The sequence below is a fragment of the Sinocyclocheilus anshuiensis genome, unplaced genomic scaffold, assembly GCF_001515605.1.
Source record: "Sinocyclocheilus anshuiensis isolate Anshui unplaced genomic scaffold, SAMN03320099.WGS_v1.1 scaffold676, whole genome shotgun sequence".
Lineage (NCBI taxonomy): Eukaryota > Metazoa > Chordata > Actinopteri > Cypriniformes > Cyprinidae > Sinocyclocheilus > Sinocyclocheilus anshuiensis.
The window spans coordinates 383,891-407,231 of record NW_015558579.1 but is presented as its reverse complement, the minus strand read 5'-3'; the positions used below and the strand labels follow the sequence as shown (position 1 = coordinate 407,231).

General features: G+C 36.4%; 4 protein-coding genes across 9 annotated transcripts in view; 2 read left to right on the top strand and 2 right to left on the bottom strand.

Moving 5' to 3' along the window:
* The window catches only part of adam17a (ADAM metallopeptidase domain 17a), a 17,208-nt gene extending 7,032 nt beyond the window's left edge, over nt 1-10,176 (top strand). The window contains exons 9-21 of one of the 4 annotated variants that reach the window (XM_016475477.1): nt 569-710; nt 791-882; nt 956-1,108; nt 1,184-1,383; nt 2,921-3,024; nt 3,106-3,240; nt 4,021-4,148; nt 4,246-4,324; nt 4,418-4,506; nt 5,547-5,603; nt 5,846-5,885; nt 7,815-8,157; nt 9,236-10,176. In XM_016475477.1, the coding sequence (XP_016330963.1) occupies nt 569-710; nt 791-882; nt 956-1,108; nt 1,184-1,383; nt 2,921-3,024; nt 3,106-3,240; nt 4,021-4,148; nt 4,246-4,324; nt 4,418-4,506; nt 5,547-5,603; nt 5,846-5,885; nt 7,815-8,155 (1,560 nt within the window). In that variant the 3' untranslated portion in view covers nt 8,156-8,157; nt 9,236-10,176. Of the gene's footprint in view, nt 1-568; nt 711-790; nt 883-955; nt 1,109-1,183; nt 1,384-2,920; nt 3,025-3,105; nt 3,241-4,020; nt 4,149-4,245; nt 4,325-4,417; nt 4,507-5,546; nt 5,604-5,845; nt 5,886-7,814; nt 8,551-9,235 lie in introns of those variants that run through there. The other 3 variants (XM_016475479.1, XM_016475476.1, XM_016475478.1) reach the window with 3 other exon arrangements.
* A 276-nt stretch (nt 10,177-10,452) lies between these two features.
* On the bottom strand, nt 10,453-12,812 carry iah1 (isoamyl acetate hydrolyzing esterase 1 (putative)). Its single transcript, XM_016475393.1, has 6 exons — nt 12,643-12,812; nt 12,520-12,572; nt 12,294-12,436; nt 12,040-12,201; nt 11,096-11,217; nt 10,453-11,006 (listed from the first exon to the last, which is right to left on the bottom strand). Exons 1-6 carry the CDS (start codon nt 12,703-12,705, stop codon nt 10,833-10,835), a joined length of 717 nt encoding a protein of 238 aa, XP_016330879.1. The 5' UTR covers nt 12,706-12,812; the 3' UTR covers nt 10,453-10,832.
* Nucleotides 12,813-13,731: 919 nt separating this feature from the next.
* On the top strand, nt 13,732-19,785 carry LOC107679818 (integrin beta-1-binding protein 1-like). 2 transcript variants are annotated; one of them, XM_016475503.1, is made up of 7 exons: nt 13,732-13,862; nt 15,538-15,667; nt 15,838-15,916; nt 15,997-16,127; nt 17,725-17,817; nt 18,068-18,217; nt 19,184-19,785. In XM_016475503.1, exons 2-7 carry the CDS (start codon nt 15,596-15,598, stop codon nt 19,253-19,255), a joined length of 597 nt encoding a protein of 198 aa, XP_016330989.1. In that variant the 5' UTR covers nt 13,732-13,862; nt 15,538-15,595; the 3' UTR covers nt 19,256-19,785. The 2 variants fall into 2 exon arrangements, with proteins under 2 accessions (XP_016330989.1, XP_016330990.1); XM_016475504.1 differs by having other exon boundaries at nt 15,524-15,667.
* A 1,573-nt stretch (nt 19,786-21,358) lies between these two features.
* The window catches only part of LOC107679808 (arf-GAP with SH3 domain, ANK repeat and PH domain-containing protein 2), a 100,481-nt gene continuing 98,498 nt past the window's right edge, over nt 21,359-23,341 (bottom strand). For both annotated transcript variants that reach the window (XM_016475489.1, XM_016475488.1), the window contains one exon: nt 21,359-22,404. In XM_016475489.1, coding sequence (XP_016330975.1) covers nt 22,330-22,404 — 75 coding nt within the window. In that variant the 3' untranslated portion in view covers nt 21,359-22,329. The remainder of the gene's footprint in view (nt 22,405-23,341) is intronic.

Genomic DNA, 23,341 nt, shown 5'->3' with positions numbered 1-23,341 from the left:
GATAAACATAAAATTTTCATTTTTGGGTGAACTATCCCTTTAATTGCAAGTTAGTGATTTGAATCAGATTCACTCAGTCAATGAATCCCTTCACAACAGACTCCCTCACTGAACTGCGAGTCACTTTTGATTCTGAATGAACCAGGATTCGTTACTGTGATGTATTTTAGGGTTGTGAACCGTATATCAGTATATTTACTAAAAGTATGTTCATGTGACAACCTATGTGTAAAGATACATATTTTTATTTAAATTAATTATTATTTAATTAATTAATGGTGTACGTAAAAAATATTGAATACAAATATTGGTCAAATTGACTGTAAGTGAAACATGTTTGAATGACATAACAATTGACTTGTTAATTTTTTTTCTTACAAAAAAATTACACTGAAATGCAAAGAAGCTATGCACTTTATAAACCAAGGTGCTTCCAAATAAACTTTTGAGCAGTTCTGTAATTTAGCTTCTAAATGTTTCATTTTTTTAAGAGCCAATTTTATGAGTCATCATTTTGTCATAAATTTGCAGACCCTCACTTTCTCAACTTTATCTCGCTTCTCTTTAGCAATTCAGTTATGACATCGCAGACAACGCCTCTACAGTTTGCCTTGCCCATCTCTTCACCTATCAGGACTTCGATGATGGCACTCTGGGTCTGGCATACGTGGCCCCTTCCAAACAGGGATTGGGAGGACTCTGCCCTAAACGTAAGGATCTCTTCAACTGTGATCAGTGGAATTCCACTCTTCAAAAGTGCTTGACCTTGCACATTCATTTTGTCTTCCAGCCTACTATCCATCACAAACCGTCAGGAAACCTAGCTACCTAAACACAGGCTTGACAAGCACCATGAATTATGGGAAAACTATTCTGACTAAGGTTTGCTTTAAGTACCACTTGTATCTTATATACTAGCAGGCAGCATGATAAAACTGATATTTTATCTTTCCAGGAAGCAGATCTTGTAACAACTCATGAGCTCGGGCACAACTTTGGAGCAGAACACGATCCAGACAACATACCTGCCTGTGCCCCCAGCGACGACCAGGGTGGCAAATATGTCATGTACCCTATTGCGGTCAGCGGAGATCACGTCAACAACAAGGTATTGTCCATCCTGTACTGATTTTTCCCCTTTACATGTAGATACTTTACTCACCGGTTTTATTTTTTCCCTCAGCGCTTCTCCAACTGTAGCAAGTTCTCTGTCAGTAGGGCGTTAAAGGTCAAGGCCCATCAGTGCTTCAAGGAGAGGAGCAGTAAGCTGTGTGGGAACTCCCGTGTGGAGGAGGATGAAGACTGTGACCCTGGACTCCTTCATCTCAACGATGACCCCTGCTGCACAGCTAAGTGCAAATTCAGGAAGCAGGCACAATGCAGGTAAAGAAGCTAACAGTGATAGACCAATATATCAGCATTGAAGATTATCAGCATCGACCAGATAATAGATCACAATAGTGACCACACACTATTTCAGTGGTCTTGTTTCTCAAAGTATTTTTTCTGTTCATTGTATAGGGATTTAACAAAAAAAAAGTCATGAACAGAACCGACCAGTTCAGAAATGAATCCCTATATTAACAAATTATTTTAGAATATTAATAAATTAAATAATTAATATTAAATGAATTACATAAAAATTAAAATTGAGGAAAAACCTGTAATGTCTTTTATTTAAGTTATTTCATGTACAATACGTGGCGTTAACAAATAATAATTAAAAAATAGAATAATTGAATAATAATATAATATAATAATAATTAAAAATAATGTGTATACACTACCATTCAGTGAATTTAAGAAATTAATACTTTTATTCAGCAAAGATGCATTTAACTGATAAAAAGATAAATGACAGTAAAGACATTTATAATGTTGCAAAAGATTTCTTTTTCAAATAAATCCTGAAAAAAAAAAATGTATCATGGTTTCTACAAAAACATTAAGCAGCACTATTGTGTTCAACATTGATGATACAAAATGTTTCTTAAGCAGAAAAGCAGCATATTAGAATGATTTCTGAGGGATCATTTGACACTGAAGACTAGTAATGATGCTGAAAATTCTGCTTTGCATCACAGGAATAGATTACATTTTATATATATTCATGGGAATTGAAAGTGGATAATAAGTTTTTTTTTTTTTATTAAGTTTGGCTGATGGCTTCAACAGAAGCATATTCAATCGACTGTCTTAAAAGGTTTAGAAGTCAAAAGTCAGAATATAGTTAAAAAAAAAGTTTCAAAGTTTTATTAAGAAGTAGGGCTGTGCGATTTGGGGGAAAATATCAAATAGCGATTTTTTTGACAGATATTGCGATTGCGATTTGATTTGCGATTTTAAATTTGCAAAGTCAAGCTTCAGCTCAATATTGTCAATAATGTGCAGCACAGTATGGGTATCATTACCCTGCTGAAAAAAACAATAGAATTTTAATTTGCCTAACTATCGATCTGACCCAGTAGACGCCATATTTCCACTCTGTCTCTCTCCCGGTTTCTGTTTTTTTTTTTAAATGGTGGGTGTTTACGCAGTTGGCTAGAGCAGTGCTGATTGGGGATAATGGAGGTGCGCTCACTCTTGCCCAGGGCAAGAAAGACTGCAACTCAAGACTGGCAGTCATGCATATTATATATAATTACTTTTTTTTGAAAGGTTAGTTTCAAAATTAAAAGCAGTCATATAGTGAAAAATTGCAATTTGAAATGGTTTTCTATTTGAATATATATTTAAAATGTAATTTATTCTTGTGATTCAAAGTAATATCGCGTCCACATCGCAGGCTTTGCGATTAGCAAATCGCAACGTCTCAAATCGCGATTTCGATTAATCGCACAGCCCTATTAAGAAGTGTGGTTCTCTTAAGGGCATTGTTCTGTCAGTATTTGTGGCTGATATTGTTGTCTGTGACCCTCAGTGACAGGAACAGCCCCTGCTGCAAGAACTGTAGGTTTGAAAGTGTAGATAAGATCTGTCAGGAGACCATCACCGCCACCTGCAAGGGCATGTCAAGGTGCACAGGTGAGCCCAGAACTCTCCAATGTCAATGTAGCAGTGGTCTGGATCAATTATATTTAACTTTTTACCCTTGTGTATCCCTAGGCAACAGCAGTGAGTGCCCCACCCCTGGTAACCTGGATGATAATACAGAGTGTGTGGACAAGGGCCGATGTCAGAAGGGCGAGTGCATTCCTTTCTGTGAGGCCCTGCATGATCTTGAGTCCTGTGCCTGCAATGGTAAATGTCCCAACAGACCCTCCTTTCTGTGTTCACTACTGCCCAACCAAGCGATCTGATTGGATGACCAGTGTTCATACCCAGTGAGCAGCGATAGACAGTATAACACTGTTTCTACATATGGCAGACTTCTATAGAGACACAGACTTTAATATCTTGACTACAATAAAGATTTTAAACATTTACACCATTATTGCCTAGGGGAAAAAATGCAGGGCATATCATAGATATTTTATTAATTACTTTTTGTTTATCAAATATTTAATTTTACTCCAGTCTTCAGTGTCACATGATCCTTCAGAATTCATTCTAATGTACTGGTTTGGTGCTCAAGAAATATTTTTTATTTCTTGTTATTATCAATGTTCAGGACTCTGATGAATAGACGCTTCAAAAGAACAGCATTTCAAATTTAAAAAAAGATTCAAAAATCTTACTGACCCCAGCCTTTTGATAGTGTAAATACAGACTTTGTGACAACTATCCCCAGGCTTCTGTACTGTATATAATGACAACAGGTAAGATGAATCAAAAAGAAGAAGAAATTACGGGATTATTTAGGCTATTTTACACAACATTGACTCCAGATATATGTAAACAGAAACTGCAGATATTGGGATGCATACCATTTCAAAATTCTGTTATATTGGCTCATTAATTGAGAGGGTTAATGTACACTGAAACTAGTACCAAAACACATACTAATAAGTGTTCAACGTTTTACCTGTAATTATGAATGCAGAAGTGCTGAGTCTGTCCATTTGCTGTGATGTTTTTCAGAGACCGAGAACTCTTGTAAAGTGTGCTGTAGAAGCATGAGTGGGCTGTGCACTCCCTTTGACAGTGATGGGTCATATCTTTACCTGCGCAAGGGCAAACCCTGTACCGTTGGCTTCTGTGACGGGGCAGTGAGTACACTGCTCGTCTATGTTTTGACCATTTATCAGACTGAATAGTGTTTTCTATTCACTAGCGTGATGATTGCTGTGGTGGTGTTCATTCCAGGGTAAATGCATGAAGCACGTCCAAGATGTCATCGAACGTTTATGGGACTTCATTGACAAACTGGACATCAACACATTTGGTAAGGGATGATAACAGGGTGAATTTAGCTAGGACTTTTTCTGTATGTTTTGTAAATGCCAGTGGTGAGTGACTCTTTTCTGTCAATGTGCAGGGAAGTTCTTGGCTGACAACATAGTTGGATCAGTGGTGGTCTTCTCTCTCGTCTTCTGGATTCCCCTAAGCATACTGGTGCACTGTGTGGTGAGACTTATTTCAGTCAATAGGTTTTTCTGAATTGATTTTTCTTAAAGGGATAGTCCACCCTGGCATCATTTACTTACACTCGTGTACTTCCAAACCTCTTTGACTTTTTTCTGTGCAACTGGTTTGAATTTTGACAGTCCCTAAAAGTTTTATAAAAGTGGTCCATGAAACACTCCATATTTCATGTCTTCTAAAGCCAAGCGATAACTTTGTGTGAGGAATTAGTATGTTAGAATTATTTATACACTATTATAGTATTAATTAATATAGGTTAAGGTTGAATTAGCTTTTAATTTTTATAATTAAAATGTTCTTTTATTAAATTTGAGTTTGTCATTTTAATATACTTATTTATACTTATATATACTTTTTTTAAATATATTTATATTTTTAAACAGTATGTTAGCAATATGTGTATATACTATTATAGTATTTATTAATATTTTAAATTTGCTTTTTTTATACTTTTAGTTTTCATTTCAATGTAAGTTTTGGTAATTTTGATATAAACTAGTTTAAGTTTTTATAATTTTGTTATGTTACGGTTTTGTCATTTTATTGTTTTTTTTTTGTTTGTGTCTATTTAGTTTTTATTTTTATTTCTGTTTTAGTCATTTTAAAATGTATTCATTTCAAATTTCATTGAAGTTTTCATCTGATATTTCTATCTGATTTTTTTGTCAGCTTTATTTCAATCAACAAAAATACAGTTAGGACTGCAATAGAAATAAGCCAATGGCTTTGTGTTTTTTTTTAATCCTCGACAGTTTTTAAAGTGTATGGGATACTTGTTATTTTGTACAGTTTATAAACAAATTTCAGTTAAATTCAATTCAGCAATAACACTGTGAGGAACAAACTGAAATTTGATGGTATTTTGCCATATTCTGATTTGTATTGCGGTCATATTACTTCCACAGAAGAAATGATGTAAGTACTATGGTGAGTGTAAATGATGACAGAATTGTCATTTTTGGCTAAACGAACCCTTTAAAGTCAAGACAGTACAGTGATCGTTTCTCTTTTCTCATTAATAGGACAAGAAACTGGATCAGCAATATGAGGAAAGCTCCAAAACCATGATGTACCCAAGTGTAAGTCCTTCTGTCACAAAACTACAACTCCACCATGGCTCCTTTCTCTCGCAGCGGAGATCAGATTACTAACAGACTAACTAACACACTAAACCTGCATTAAAGTCATCCAGCACCCCAAAGTAACATAATAACTTGCTGATTCAGTTAGCATGGCGTCTTTTATCAGGGCTAGTATGGGCGAGCGTGGCTGCACATGTATGATTTGTGGCTTGTTTGCTCTGACCCTTGTGGAACTGCAGCAGATGGTGGTGGAGGTGTGTAGTAGAGCTCTCAACTCAGGTGAGTGAGCATCATACGGCCCCTCACCGCTGTGCCCCCTGAGTGTGATGAGTCAGAGCGCGCTGGTTGTGACGTGTCAGACGGACTGACTGAGTTTAGTTCAGCTTGTCCTGTATGTCTCGTGCATTCAGTGTCCATGAGGATGTGTTGCCGGTTTCTGGTTCAAATGTGTTTTTGGATGCAGTTCAGTACTGGAGCGTTTTAAATGCACGGCTTTGAAAATCTCTTGATACTGCATACGCTACAGGTGCCCGTCTCTTCATTTGATTTGGTTCAAGAGATGTGAATGGACCGTTACTGATATGGCAGATGCATATTTTTCTGCTTTTAACTCAAGTGTAGCATGCTGTTTATATTTTGCATAGGGATGGGCATCAGTTTGTCTAGTTGTACTTGACAGATGAATCAGAATACTATAATTGTGCTACTCTGTAATTAAAATTGTATAAATTTACGTTTCTTTATATATATATATATATAATGTATGAATTATTATTTTTGTGTATTGTAATTGATTTATTCGTGATTTGTTCTAGTTTTATCTATACTGTATAACTATAATTGTGAACTAAAAATTGTGTAAAATTTATCAAAATTAGATCCTAGAAGATGGTACAAAAGTTTTTTTAAATATATTTATATTGTTTATTTTTATATATTTAAATAAAAAAAATATATTTTATTTGTGAAGAATTTTCAGTAAAAGTGCTATTATAAAAATTATTTTATTTTTAAATAATGCAAAAAAAGCTGAATTTAAAAAATATATCTAATTTGTCCAAGTTTCAGTAAAAGTGCTATTATAAAAATTATTTTATTTTTAAATAATGCAAAAAAAGCTGAATTTAAAAATATCTAATTTGTCCACGTTTCAGTAAAAGTGCTATTATAAAAAAAATAATAATAAGAATTTTTATTTATTTATTTAAAGTAGACAACATAACAGAAGACCATAGAAAAACAAAAGAAATATACCAAAACCAAAGACAAACATGCAATGTGTTGTGCAACAAAATAATTTTATTTTTAAATGCAAAAAATTCTAAATTTGTTAGTTTTCATCCATCAGTAGTTGGTTTACATACATAAACGTCATTCAGATGTCTTTGTATTGCGTTTTTCTGTTAATTCAGTCACAGTTTTAAGATGCCATGTTAAAAATAGTTTAAAACCACTTTTTTTGTTCAATTTTGTTCTCAGAACCCTTTTTTTTTTGTTGTTTCACTGTGTTCAGTTTAAATCAGTAGTTCTTAACCATCAGCAAACTTCCAAGGGGACCACGGGACTACTTAAAATGACTAATTAATATTTTTTTTTAGAAATAATTATCTTTGTATTGCGTTTTTCTGTTAATTCAGTCACAGTTTTAAGATGCCATGTTAAAAATAGTTTAAAACCACTTTTTTTGTTAAATTTTGTTCTCAGAACCCTTTTTTTTTGTTGTTTCACTGTTCAGTTTAAATCAGTAGTTCTTAACCATCAGCAAACTTCCAAGGGGACCACAGGACTACTTAAAATGACTAAATAATATTTTTTTTTAGAAATAATTAAGTTGCTACAAACAAAAGAAGTGTAAACTGAAATAATTTATTTTTCCTATTAATAATTATATTTATTGAAAAATATACATTTCAAAAATATCTTTTAAAATCACAAAATGAATGTTCATGTATCAACACTCCTAGTTTCTCTTAATAAAAATCAAGCAGCATTGTCAATTTCAGCAGTAATACCAAAATAAATATCTTTGAGAACCACTGGTCTAAATGTTTTTGACAGGAAGAAAATAAAAATCTATGATACACAGTACTTTGATAATCAGTCATTGCTGTCACTTCCGAGTACTCATGCCCATCCCTATTTATGCAAGATGTTGTGAATACTACGATAAGTCTCCCTTACTTATTCCATCCCAAATTCTGTCCCTAGAGTGCAGAGATGATGAGCGGTCTGGAATCGGCGCCCATCCACATTGTGAAGGCCTCTCATCCGCGACCTCAGCCCTCACTGGGCCCCACGGGCCCCGGCGTCTCACCGGCACAGGAGACGCTCGCCGGCCCAGACCCTGCCAACCTCTCCGCCGCACCCAAAGCGGATCCGCTGCGAATGGCCACAATCGAGGAGGACCCCAGCGGAGACTCCTCTCACCTGGAAGAGGAGGACGGCTTCCGTCAAAGCGGCACAGCTGCCAGGTCCTTCGAGGACCTCACCGGACAGGCAATGCCATCCCACGGGGACAAGAGACGGCTGACGAGACAGGCGCGCATTGACAGTAAGGAGACGGAGTGCTGAAGACACTGGCATAAGTCAAAAATGACTTGAGCTGTGAGGATCAGGGTGCAATCAGGCTTCATTTTGTTCGTGCATTTAAAAGTGGATGTGATGTGTAAACTGCTGACACGTTTCGGTTGGTTCTTAGAAATTTTGTAGCATTCCTTTAATGCACAATTGTAGTTGTTAAAAATAGAGTGCTACTTACAAGCATGTCAGAAACTGCCAAGAGAAATTACTTTGCATTTGGTCTATTCAAAAATTAAAGGAATAAATTCAATACAGCTTTGGACAGCATCTTTGGCTGTGAAATATGACTCGGCAGTTTCAGAAGCCAGCAAAAAGACAAAAGTCCCCCCAACCCAACCCAACCCTGGTCCTGGAGGCACCCCAGCACTGCACATTTTGCATGTCTCCTTTCTATGACACCAATTTCAGGTCTTGGAGTCTCTACTAATGAGCTGATGACCTGAATCAGGTGTGTTTGATTAAGGAGACATGCAAAACATGCAGTGTTGGGGTGCCTCCAGGACCAGGGTTGGGAACCACTACTGTAAATGATGACCAAAGTTTCATTTTAGCGAGAACCGTTCCTTTAATCATTTTACATTTGCCCTATATATGTCTGTTGTTACTGTTTAGGCATTTTGTGTTGTTTTTATAAACCGAAGTACAAAATAATGTTTTGTGGTCATTGACAATCACAGGTGCTGTCCTTAGATCTTAAAGGGACAGTTCACCTTAATATGAAAATGATGCTATCATTTACTCGCCCTTCCAAACCCAAAAATCACAAATGAAGATATTTTTAATAAAACCTGAGAGATTTCTGTCCGTCATTAAAAATTAATTCTGCCCAAACTTTTGCACTTTAAAATGTTCATAAAGACATTGTAAATCTATACGAGTCAAGCAGTTCAATCCAGGTCTTCTGAAGAAATACAATCACTTTATATTTGCTTTCCATTTACCATAAATGATGAGCTCTTCATAGTTTGTGTGTTGGTCAATGTATAGATGAGAATCAAATCTAGCATTAAATCTGTGATGATTACAATTTCTTTATGATCTTTTTGCAGTATGAAAGTTTTGGGAGAATGGATTTTTGATTGGAGAGAATGCAGGTTTCGAAAAGTCTTGTGGGTTTGGAACGACAAGAGGGTGAGATTTGGTAAACTATCCCTTTAACTTGTATTTAATATTATTTTAATACAGTCAGTATGTGTCTTGTAACATACATCCAGTAGTGCAAATTTTTGTATTTTTATTCATGTATACCTCATTAAGAACATGAGCAGCAGGACTAATGCATGACTCTATACTTTTAATGTTACACTGGTCGACTTGCTGAGAAGATTCAAGCAATGCATGTCCTATGCCATACGTTTATGAATTAAATGGCATATGTGTTTGGAAACTGTAAGACGAGATGCAATTTATAATGAGTTTTATTTGACCTGTTCTTAAGGCTTAAAGATAGAAATTGCTCATAATTTTTTGCATCAAGGTTTGTTAAATTTAATTTGTACTACTATATACTCTATAGCATCTCATGTCATTTTAACATAGCAGTATGAATATGTGAAACACTGATTACAGAGCCGAGGGATGTGCATATTTCATAGATTTTCTCTTTTTGCCACTAAAATGGTTGTATAGATAGATGTGACCAAAATGAATCGATAATAGTATTCCCTCACTGTGAAATATCTGACTTTAACTATTACGGTCAAATTTTAAGATCTTGTAAAGTTTTAATGTGCCATAAGTCAAATGACTAAAAATATATATTTTGTATTGTTTCCTGTATATCAAATCAGAAGTAATTAAAACATCTCACTTGGATGTAGACAGCTGTATCTGATCTCATTCTGCTATCATTCAGTGTGTGTTTTTGATGTCTGGTTATGTCACATTTATTTTACATGTATTCTTGGGGTTTGAAGCCACATGAATAAACTGTCTCTACACTAGTGCTGTCAAACGATTAATCGCATCCAAAATAAAAGTTTTTGTTTGCATAATATATGTGTGTGTGTACTGTGTATATTTATTATGTATATATAAATACACGCATACAGAATATATCTTGAAAATATTTACATGTATATACATTTATATTCTTATATTTTATATAAATATATTTAATATATAAACAACATTTTTCTTAAATATATACATGCATGTGTTTGTATTTATATATACATAATAAATATACACAGTACACACACACATATATTATGCAAACAAAAACTTTTATTTTGGATGCGATTAATCACGATTAATCGTTTGACAGCACTACTCTACACTGAAGTGTTTCTGATTATTTTATGACCCTGAAAGAAAATACATTTGATATTGCCAGAAGATCTAAATATGAAAGCCATTATTGTCCCTGCTAAAAAGCTTGGATAAGAAGCTCAATAAATCAATTGGCCTCACCAAAACATTAATCGTTCAGAAATCTAAATATATTTTTGGCAGAACATTAAACATTATCTGTGACATCTGTGATTTAACTTGAGTAACTCAAAACACCTCCTGTTTTCAAGTCAAGTCGTGACTGGTGGATGGTCCTTACACAATTTATGACTATAAGCATATCCAAAAATGTCCAAATATAAACCACAGGAACTAAATAGTGTTTTGCACGCTGTGCATCATTTGACCTGTGTTTTAATCACACAGTAGGCTGCTCTCAGGGCATTTTGGGTCCACATCCCCCCAGTAAGGCAGAATGAAAGGCAAATTAGTCACTCGCCTCTCAAGAAGTGTCCATAAATGCTCTGCCACAAACTGATTGCCTTTATCAGAGAGATGAAGTCCGTCCGAAAGATACACTGAGAAATCCTGAGGGGAAAAACTATTTGTTTGTATTCTAGTTCTGATTTGTATACGCTAATTCACTATATTTATGGGTTTGCCAGCATGCGTGTTACCTGTCCGTCTTTTTGCATGAGCGTCCAGAGATCCAGAACATCCACACCAGACTGTCCAGCAGCCTGAACACAGGCCTGCGCATACTGACCAGCCACAGAGTTCAGCCGATTCAAAGCTGAACCTGATAAAAAAAAAAGAGCATTTAAACACACCGAAAACCATATTCATTATGTGTGTGTGTGAGAGGGATAGAGAGACTGAGGCTATCATTTTAACTAAATACTTAAGTTCTGCTAGCTCCACACACTATATACTGCCAAGTCATTCTTAAAAATAGTATGTGAAACCGCATGCAATATGCAGCAATACATGTTTCATATAGTTTGCCACACTGCTGTCACATGACACGGTCAAGTTGCACGCTTAATGAAGTGATCTGGTTATAATTTGCAAGTCAATTTTAATCCAAGATTTGAGAAAAATGTATTAACAGCAGATGTTGTTTATAAAGAATTGTTTTATATAGTATATTTTTCCATTCCTTTAAAAGATTTGTTGTTTATGGTGTAACTAATGTTTGTTAATGTTTAGTTTTATTTACTGGTATTTTACATAATTTCTTAATGTAATAATTCAAATGTGTCTTACACAACAATGCAACTTATCTGTGTATTTGTGTGTTCTCTCTCTTGCTCTCTCTCTCAACAATGAAGTTCCAATGAAACTGCAGTACTTTATCCCTCAATGCAAGGCTGTCAAATGAAGAATCCAGCATGATTACCATCTTTGATCTATTTGTTCAGACTGTTCAACATAAAATTCTAAATAAACTTCATTATTTTAATTAAATTAAAGTAATGAGGTCATATGATGTCAGTATAGAATACTACCGTATACACCATTGCATACTATTTCACATACTATTTTCTAACACTACGCTGTGCAGCATGCAGTACACTAGTATTGAACACAGCCTAAATTCAGGAGAGGAGGTACCTGTCACCTTTTAGCAAGCACTCTTTCTCCCAGGCGGCTTCTTGAAGTGGTGGTGGTGTGATGAAGATGATCTTGTCATTGGACACTCCTATAGACAGCAGATATTTGACAATATCTTTTAAATTGTCCGTGAACTCCTGGAGAGGCACGTGCTGCGCGGGGTTCTTGTCTGGAAAGAAACGTTAGTAAGTGTCTCATAGATAGGCTAGTATCGCTGCCGCTGATGTTTAGATCTTGAAATGACACGTGAAATGTTCTTACCTTCCAATGCACAGTCATTGGCGCCGAAGAATACGGTCACAGCCGCAATAGGAGCATCAGAAATGGGCACGATGCGAGGAAGCACAATCTTAGCCCACCTTGTGTTGTAACCCGACAGGCCTCTGTTTACCACGTCGCATTTTCTAATAAATGAAAGGAATGATCAAATCATCCGCCACAGCGGTATGAATGCAATAATACATCCGTGCTGTCATAAAATCGGTACCTGGCGAGTTTATGAGAGATTTCGGATCCCCATCCGTTCGCTTGAAACGCAAACTGAAACAAAAACACGGCATGTCAGAGTAAAGAACAAAACCCAAAGTGTCCTGTGTCCCCAAATTGTTACCTGTGTTATTGAGTCGCCGAAGAGAATGATTTGGGGCCATATAACTTTCTTTAGTGTCGACATAGTAACAGCAACACCTGACGACTTCAAGTCTGTACTAGGAAGCAGCAATGTGGTGCTTCGTTTCAAAACGATTCAGAGTTTGAATCTTTGAATCGTTCACTTCTACGCACTGAACGCTTTCCTGTCTTCAAAGACTACAGCGCGCGCCGATAGCTGGCTTGAGAACACGCCCATTTACTATTAATTAAATACATAAACCGTATAGAGAGAGTGCTTATAGCTAACTAAGGTGTCATTCCATCTATTGTAAACATAACCACTTACTAATTATTAAATAAATAAACCGTGTATAGTTTACTAAGGTGTCATTCCGTCTATTCTAAAAATAACCATTTACTATTTAATAAATAAATAAATAAACTGTTATTCAGTCAATTCTAAACATGGCAATTTACTATTATAAATAAACAAATAATTGGTTATTAACTAAGGGGCCGGGGGCCATAGGGGACCTCAGCAAACCTCCAATGACTTACAGTGAATAAAAGAAGACAAAACAAGCATTTAAAGGATGCCAAAAACGATTTAAAATCAACATATTTCTTATTTTACCCCTCAAAAAGTCTTGGAAAAACCTGGATATAAAAGGAAGCCTAATTTTAAAACTCTGATTTCTAGACCTGGAAATGTAATGTAAATTAATAAAATCTTATAATAATAATATCATGAATATACATGTTTCAAGTTATGCCAATGGCAATAACAAATAAATGTAAGCTGCATACACACAATTTTAGTTATTTATTAAATTGCAAGAGGATCTGTTTAGAATGGACTCCATTCTAAGCAACTTGATATTTAATAAATGAGTAAATAAATAAATAAATACATATAGGCTAGATTATGTAGAGTTTACAGTTAGTAAGCTAATATCAGTTCTAAACATATCCACGTCTGCTATTTTAAAATATTAGGTCATGTACTATGCAGTATTTAGTAGTAGGCTAGTAGTAAATTCAAGTTGTTAATCCAACGTAAACACAGCCATTTACGATCGTGCGTCCCCTTTAAGAAGTGCTGGGTGGAGCCGTACAGGAAGTGAAGTGTCAACTCAAGTCTCTACAAAACAGAGAGAGCCGCCGACCGCTGCTTTGATGAACCTACCTATTAATAATCATTACAGCCGTACACTGCTGCATAGTGAGCTCAAAATAGAGGTATGCCCAGTGTGCTTGTTTTCCAAGTTCAAATTCTCCATATTTAATTGTAGAGATGCCAATAAACGACCAAATAAGAGCCCTTTGCGCTCGCATTAGTCAAGTTGGACGTGGGGTGCTGCTGAGTGTTTGTCCCATAGACTGGGTTTGTCCTAGCAACGGGTTTCCGTTACTTTCCGCGGGGTTTTATTAACAATGGGCTCGCGGTGAGCTCGCGCCTAGAAGAAGTCATAAAGCGATTCTTCGAAAGTTACTCAAAGTTTGGCACCATTGTTTTATGGGGCGTGGGCTCGTGGAGTGCCCTGAACCCCAGAACACGTCCGTGCTGTTTCTCATACTCTAAAAGGCAGGGGTTTTCTTAACGTAATATGTTTATTATATCTGAAGAAATACTACATAAGGAACCTTGTTAGTTGTGCATTACGCTGAGACAGCTCTCAGTTTTCACTCATGGGCACATAGTTTTTTGGTTAATAGTTAGTGTTGTTTACACATTTTTTAACTGTTAAGAATTTAAAAAAGTGATTTAATGAATGATGTGATGTATTACGATATGATTTTATAATTAAGGAATAATAGTAATTTTAGCCAGAAAATATAGTATATAATACTATATATAAATAAATTATATAATTGTAAATTAATTTGCTTTTATTATGTTTGTAGAATATTTAATTCTGATTCCTATGGAAGCGGTTTCTATCACGGGTTGAAATAAATAAATAAGGTAAAAAAAAAAAAAAAAGGTCAGAATTGTGAGATATTTATTCAAACTTGCATTTCTGGGGCGGAAAAGTTTTCTGATTTTCTGAAGTTTTTTGAGGAATTCTGATTCCTCAAAAATCAGGATTCAGACGATTGATTCAGAGTTTACGTTACATCTCTTAATTCTGTGTTTATATCTTGAAATTTTGACCTTTTTTTCTTAGAATTCTGTGTTGACATAAATAAAAAAATAAAATAAAAAAAAACAAAAAAGATAATTGTAACTTTTGTCTCGCAATTCATACTTTTCTTCATTGAATTGCGATTTTATATTTTGCAATTCTGAGTTTATACTGTATCTCGCAATTCAGATTTTATAGCTCACAATTCAGACTGTTTTTTCAAAATTGCAAGAAAAAAAGAAAGAATTGTGAGATATAAAATCAGAATTGCAAAAATAAACGTCAGAATTGTGAGATACAGTTACCTTTTTTGGAATTTTCTTTTTATTTATTTCTTTTTTTTTTATGGAATCAATCTTCCATAGGTTCCTAGTATCAAATAATGAGAATTATTTCCTGAGAATTATTTTTTGAGTTCAAGGCCTGGAAGAAAATGATTTTTTTTTCTTCATATTTTCATATTTATTTCTATATTTGTTTCTATGTTTGCTCTTTTCTAAAATATTTAATTAGCTAGCATATTGTACATTCTCTTTAGTGTTATTAGTGTCAATTGTACACTGTTAAGCATACGTTCTTTAAAAAATTAGTACCTGACATTCAAATGGAAATTACCAAAGGAAAAAAAAAAAACATTGGTCAAACAGTGTATGAACCTTGAAATAATCATGTTATTTAAATGTTTGTTCTTTGATTAAAATCCATCTTTACAGGAAACTATGGGTTTCTAAGATGATTTTGAGGAATTGAAATAATACTAATCTAAATCTAAAGCTAAATCTCCTCAGACTCTGTTGCCATCTGCTGGTAAGCTGGAGACCCTCAGCACTGGCGTCATGGTGAAGGATGTTTCGAAAGGTCAAGAAGCGCCACAGCAGCAGCAGCTCCCAGAGCAGTGAGGTCAGCACTAAAAGCAAGGTTTGTTTACCAGCAGTCATTAAGTACATACATCATAAACAAATATTGGCTGAATTTCCATTTGCACATCAAACAGAATATATTATGTCGTTATTGGATTTCAGCCATTCTGTCTGCTGAGTTCTGTTTTCCACAAAGGTCATGATAAACTCTAATCTCCCTGTATCCAGTCAGTAGATTCCAGTTTGGGAGGCCTGTCTAGGTCAAGCACAGTCGCCAGTCTTGATACGGACTCCACCAAGAGCTCAAGTTAGTCCTCACTGAAACATCTAGAGACTCATGTGTACATTTGTGACCCTGACTAGTTCCTGACCTTGTTGAACCCTCAGGTAACGCCGTGTCTGACACCTGTGCTGAGTTCAGAGTCAAGTATGTGGGAGCCATCGAGAAGCTGCAGTTTGAGATGAGCAAAACCCTGCAGGAGCCTCTAGACCTGATCAACTACATCGATGCGGCTCAGGTAAGGATCTACAAAAGGGGACAATTAGATGTGTGAACTCTTAGGGTGCTTTCACACTAGCACTTTTGGTGCGCACCCGGGTTCGATTGACGTCAGAGTTCGGTACGTTTGGATGATGTGAACGCGGTCTTCCGAACTCGGGTGCGCACCCGCGAACCGTACCCGAGTCCGCTTAAAAAGGATGGTCTGGGGTATTATTTGATAAAAATGTGTGTTTGTGTGCGTTTCACTCACTTTCTTGATGAGCGTGACTGGCGCACTGCAAGCAGAGAGCTGTATATCTCATTTCTGTTCACCTTCAGAGTACTTTAGAGCATTTGCAGTACATTCGTAAGGCAGATGTAAGTGCCGTTATGTACTGAAGCTTTGGAAACAAAACCAACGGTTCAAGAACATAAATATAAAATTGAAGAGAGCCTTGCTACGAATTTTGCTGTCTTCTCCTGTGCCTGTGGGGTAAACAGCTGCTGGCTTGATGACGCAATCGAACCGCGGTTCGGACCCAAGTAATATAATGTGAACACAGTCCAGCGGGGGAGGGGGAGGGGGGAGCAATTGAACTCGGGTTTGGACCAAGCAGTCGAACCAAGTGTGAAAGCACCCTTAAAGGAATAGTTCACCCAAAAAATGGAAATTTGCTGAAAATTTACTCGCCCTCAGGCCATTCAAGATTTAGGTGAGTTTGTTTCTTCATTGAAACAGATTTGGAGAAATTTAGCATTACATCACTTGCTCACCAATGGATCCTCTGCAGTGAATGAGTGCCGCCAGAATGAGAGTCCAAACCGCTGATAAAAACATCACCGTAATCCACATGACTCGAGTCCATTAAGTAACATCTTGTGAAGTGAAACGCTGCATGTTTGTAAGAAACAAATCCATCAAAATCCAGCTAAAATATGAGTCCATTATCCCTAAAATTGTATTCTCCAGTGAGGTCCAGAGGTCATTCCATCTTAATCAGGAGAGAAATATGCACAAAAACAGCCCAAAACAATTCTAAACAAATATGTCAGTGCATTTTGATGTGAGAGGACAACATATAATGGACTTTTTTCACTGAAGGAAGCAGACTTCTTATGGATCATGCACTCATAATTTAGCCAGAAGTGAAAGTTTAAAATGAAAACTTCTTGATGGATTTATTTCTTACAAGCACACAGCTTTTCGCTTCACAAGATGTTAATTGGTGGACTGGAGTCATGTGGATTACTTGTGGATTATTGTGATGTTTTTATCAGCTGTTTGTACTCTCATTCTGACGGCACCCATTCACTGCAGAGGATCTCCTTCAAATTTCTCCTCTTCCTGTTTGATAGTCATGTTTAGTGAATGAGTATTTTTTTTATTTGTTTAATCTAGCAAACTTTGTATCATGTGACCACTTTACTTTTGTAGAAGCCATAATTCTTATGATTTTAGGTTGATGTTGAAATATATTTTGGATGAGTACTTGATCTTATCTCCTGACCTAGAGGAGAGGTACAAAGTGCCACCACTGATTATAAAGCAGAAATGAAATAGTTATCATAATATTATGCATTGAGTCTGAAGCTGTTTAAAAACTTTGATTATATCTCATGCATTCACTTTTAAGCAAGATGGAAAAATGCCGTTTGTGCCTGGAGATGAGGAGATGATTCTGGGAGTGTCTAAGTATGGAGTTAAAGTGGCCTCATTGGACCAGTGTGTGAGTTCATTCACCTGACCCAGTGTCAACTTTTAGTGTTCGTATGAGAGATTTGGCTCTTTTTTTTTAATACATCAAATATAGGAGCATATGAAAGCATTTAGATTCATAATCACAAAATAATAATAATTCTGTGGAAACTGAAACAGAACATTACCCACTCATAATTTCACAGTACTGTAGACTGAAATAATGGCATGGCTGTGTTTCTCTCTGTATCTGATTTGCTATTGATTCTCTGTCTTCTCAGGATGTGCTTCACCGTCACCCGCTCTACCTGATTGTACGTATGCTTTGCTATGATGATGGTCTGGGTGCTGGAAAAAACCTGCTTGCGCTGAAGACCACAGATGCAGAGCAGCAGGAGTGCAGCATCTGGGTGTATCAGTGCAGCAGTGCGGTAAGACCTCAAGACAGGAAGTGTCAAGTATGATAGGCCTAGATCTGGACAGTGTAGCAGAAAAAAGTATTCAGTATTTCAGTATTTGTGTATTTGCTCTGAAATGGGTGACCATGTAAATATATATATATATATATATATATATATTTTTTTTTTTAAATGGAGGAACCATTATTTAGACCAAAAGGCTATTGTAACCAGTTTTATTTAAAAGGATTAGGGCAAAAATCTAAAAGTAAAAAAAGTAGTTGCACTTTTTTTAATCAAATTAACAAAGATTACTGATGTTAATATTCATCTATATAAAACTTTTTATATTTATATACAATGACAATGCATTATTGACATGTATTTTACTCATTTATTTTGAATACATTTATTTTAACTCAGTGATGATGAATTGTTCAGTCAGACATCTACATTAATTAGTTGAAACTGACTATTTTACATATGTATTACATATACTGTATGTCATTTATATTGATGTTTATACTATAAACATACCATATTATACAGTCCACTACCGTTCAGATGTTTTGGTTTGGTAAGCTTGCTTTTTGTTTTTGAAAGAATTTTTCATGCTCACTAAGGCAGCATTTATTTTCTCAAAAATACAATAAACAGTAATATTGTGAAATATTACATGTTTCAAATGTAACGTTAAAGACTGGAGTAATGATGCTGAAAATTCAGCTTTGCCATCAATGTCACATTATCCTTCAAAAATCATTTTAATATGCTGATTTGCTCAAGAAACATTTCTTCTTATGAATGTTGAAAAAGTTGTGCTGCTATATAAATGTTACATAAATGTAATTGCTGTCACTTTTGATCAATTTAACGCATCCTTTTTGAATACAAGTATTCATTTTGTTCAAAAACTGACCCAAACCTTTGAATTGCAGTGTGTATAGAGGACTCATCTGTGGTGTTCTGTAAATGTAACACATCATTTGTGCTCTACAGGAACAAGCCCAGGCCATCTGTAAAGTACTGTCCACCTTTTTCGACTGTGCCCTGGCCTCAGAGAAGTCCTGAGGTCTGTTTGGGAGTGTTCCTGTTCTTCCACGCTCACTCGTTCCTTCAGGAGGAGGAGGAGGAGAAGGTGCCCTTTTTAAAAGCATCTGACAGAAATGCTGGAGTTTGTCTCACTTTGATAAATGTTAATACAGCTGATCGCTCTGTTCAGCATGAAAGGGCAGCCATCTCAACCACATGTTTACACCATATACAGTAGTCCCATCATCCTCTTCTCTTAACAGCCCCACCCACCACAACCCAAAAGCCAAGTTTGAGCTGCGTCTATTTTTGTAACCTAATTTAATCTTATTTAATGTAAATATACAATAACCTCAGAGCACATTTCCCACTATGGGCCAGTGAATCTGGCATTTGTTAGGCTCTAGTGGGATTTGTGTAAACCGTGGTACATTAATGTCAGTGTGAACACAAAGATGCTGTAAAACCTAAACCCTTTGCGTCCTTTATATGTGCATGCCCCTCTTTTGTCGTCCTCCTGGTCCAGGTGGGATCAGTTGATAAGGTACAATAAATAAATGCGAACGTAATCCATTTTCATCTTGTTTTTTCCCCTCGATTCCACTAGATGGCAGTGCTTTCATCCTGTTGAATAATAGAGGAGTGTTTTTAAACTATTCATGTTTAATAATAAGAACAAAAACATCCCACAGCCCACTAATTGAGGAACATAAAACCCAAAGAAGTTTTAATAATGCAACAAATGATCACGAAATTCATTTGCAGGTATTTAATTCCAGTTTTCCCATTTATTTGTACATATATGTATATATTAGCATCAATGACGTTTATGGTAAACGGGTGAATAGAGGTTGTTTTCATCTTAGTTAAAAGTGTACTGTAACAGTCTTATCTAACAATACGTCAAAACATTATCAGTTTAGCTCTGTTTACAATTAAATATGCACAAAGCAAAGTCTACATTTATCTACAATCACAGCCGGCCAGGTGCCGACTGTATACAGTGAGCTGAACATGGATAATTACATCCCAGCACTGCCCGAGTTACAGGTCACTCTGGTCCGAGCTCAATCAAGACTAACATGACTCTAATTAAAAGTTACATAACAGACTCTATTAAGTTGCTCTGCAACCACATCAAACACTCGTGACACAAAACGCTCTGCTGTGTTACTCCTGCACACAATTACAGATGGATGAGCATTTCAAAGCTTTAGAAAGGATTAAGAGAAGTGTTGTGAGGGAAAATGACATGAGGGATTTAAAATTTTCTCTGGAATACAATTAGAGAGATGCAGAGTTATTACTGGTGCAGGGAACACCCATCTGGCCAACCAAAGCTGGGAGACTCTGGGAACATCCTCCTGGTTGGTGGAAATACATAATTCGTATCTCAAACTGACACCTTGGAATCTGTTATAAATGACTAGATTTTGGAGATCTCGAGGTAAAAACTCTATTCAATATGTTATGGTTCTGTACACTGAAGAAAGGTGAGCATCTTAAAAGGATAGTTCACCCAAAAATAAAAATGCCGTCATTTGCGCTCCTTCATATTTCAAACCTTTTTATCTTCCACAGAACCAGCCAGGATAAATATTAAAAAATGTCAAGGGTGCTTTTTCCCATAATGACAACAAACCTCTAAAAAAAAGAAAAGAAAAAAAGAACATTGTAATTTTTTGTGCTAAACTGCAAGTACCCAGAACCCATGTGTTGGGACTAAAACAACATATGGGTAAAAATGTTATTCACTCAATATCTTCCCCTTTGACCACAAATCTCATTCAAACTTGCATTTGACTTTAATGTGACATGTTGTGCCAAGTCTGACATCATTTGTTTATCAAGTTTGGTTCTCATAAAACTGGCTTGGCATGTCTTGACACAGCATATTTAAACTGAATGGGATATGAGAACCACAGGTGATGATTTTCAGTGAATAACAATTAAATAATTAATAGTTGTAAATGTAAATTCTGTCATTTACTCTCCCTCATTCCAAACCAGTATGACTTTGTGAAACACAAAATGAGATTATTATTATTATTATTCAAAATAAGTTATTTTTGTCTTTACAATAGAAGTCAATAGGCTCCAATGTTGTTTGGTTCCCACATTCTTCAAAATATCTTCTGTGTTCCATAGAATAAATAACTCATACAGGTTTGGAACGACATGAAAGTGTTTTGGTGAACAATGCATTTAAATACTGGTTTCTTCCTCACACAAAGTTACAGTGGTTACTTCATTAGATTTGGAATATAGGATTTATGGTGCACAATACCCGCAGTTCCTGTTATGAAAAAGCACTGTTTGAAAGAACATGAGGGTAAACAAATGACCATACTTTCATTTTTGGTCTATCACTTTAAGAATGAATGAGCCAGTTGATAAATGACAGTGTTCCACAGACGGCTCAAGGCAAACGGCCTGCACACTGAAGGAAGGTTTGCAAAAGATCATTCCAATCAATAAGAGCATCTAAATCAAGAACACAGAAGGACAGCTCTGAATTATAAATATCTACAGAAATAAACCTCCTTGATGCTCCGTTGCTCCACCGAATGTTCATGCAGACTGTCATGCCGCTCAAATCTCCCAGCAGGCACAGGGTCAAGATTAATTCCATTCAGTCTCCACGTCCCCTGTCCCTCAGCCAGCACAAAGCACTCTTGTGTCTGTCCGTTTCTCTGTCTCTCTCATCCACACAGTGCACTTGAGATATTTCCCATGTGTGAGCGATGGGAGGCCTATTTATACACTCAGCACTGGGGCAGGTAGTGTGAAATGGGGACATTGGAGCGCCCCCTCCAAGGGCAGACGGCTCTCGTAGCATATTCCTGGTTTAGCACCATTGACGAAGCTCAAAGTTAAAAGTGCATTTATTGCCTGTCATTCTGAATCATATCTGGTCCACAAACCAAAAACACAAAGCCTAGAAAGCTGTTATATTCCAGCGTTGCTCAAGCCAGGTGAGAGCCAGGGATTTTGGAATCTCAGTGAAGACACAAGCCTCACGATTAAGGGGACGATGATGATGATGATGATGATGGTCAGTGAGGCCACACAGAAGCAGAGAAGTGCCGTCATCGGTCTATGATCTCTGAGCTTCAGTCCATGATGAACTGCACGAATGTGACAGGAAACGCTCCTCTTCTCATTGGCTCTCCCTCAATGTGGCCCAGCTACAAAACAATCAGGAGAAAGTATGTTAAAACTGTCAGCGCCGATAGCCGTTGTACGAGTGTCCCGAGTTCGAAACCCAACTCGACCCCACCCCCCTCTCTCTCTCCCACTTTACTTCCCCCCTAAAAAAAATTTGAACAAATATAATATACATGCACTGAATTTAACTTATAAAAACACATTTACCATCTCTATTCAATTTCAATGCAATCTCTTATTCAAGCTAATCTTGTTGCTAAGCTAAAGGTATGTTTCTTAGTGGAAGCGTAGTCTCCGTAAAATAAAACTCAACTCAAATATATTTATCAACATTTGTCAAAAATATGAAATCAGGACCAGCACCGATAGCCTTGTGGGCAAGCATGCCATTGCGTTACGGGCATCCTGAGTTCGAATCCCGGCTTGAGGACCTTTCATGATCCCGCCCCCCTCTCTCTCTCCCACTTCGTTTCCTGTCATCCCTACACTGTCCTATCATAATTAAGGCAAAAAATAAATAGATAAATACATTTTTTACAACAGTATTCTTAACAACTGTCAAAAAACTGAAATGGAAATGCAGCTTGAACCCACTGAAGTATGTAAATAGCACAGAAGTCACACAGGAACACAGAGATTTGGGGATTTGGCTGTACTGCCGATGAGCCTCTGTGGAGAATGATTGACTAAACACGGCCAGTGGAAATGAAGGCAATTTGGTTGGAAAACAAGCAGCTGGTCTGTAGTCAGCCAGAGACACTGAACCCTCAACTGAGTTTACTTATTAACAACCAGCCAGTCACAAGAAGGGAAATATGGTCAACTAACTTTTCCTCTCTGGTTTCCTCGCTCTTAAAAGGGTTAGTTCACCCAAAAATGAAAATTAACCTGTGGTTTTCTCCCCCTCAACGCATCCTAGGTGTATGTGACTTTCTTCTTTCAGACGAATTCAATCGG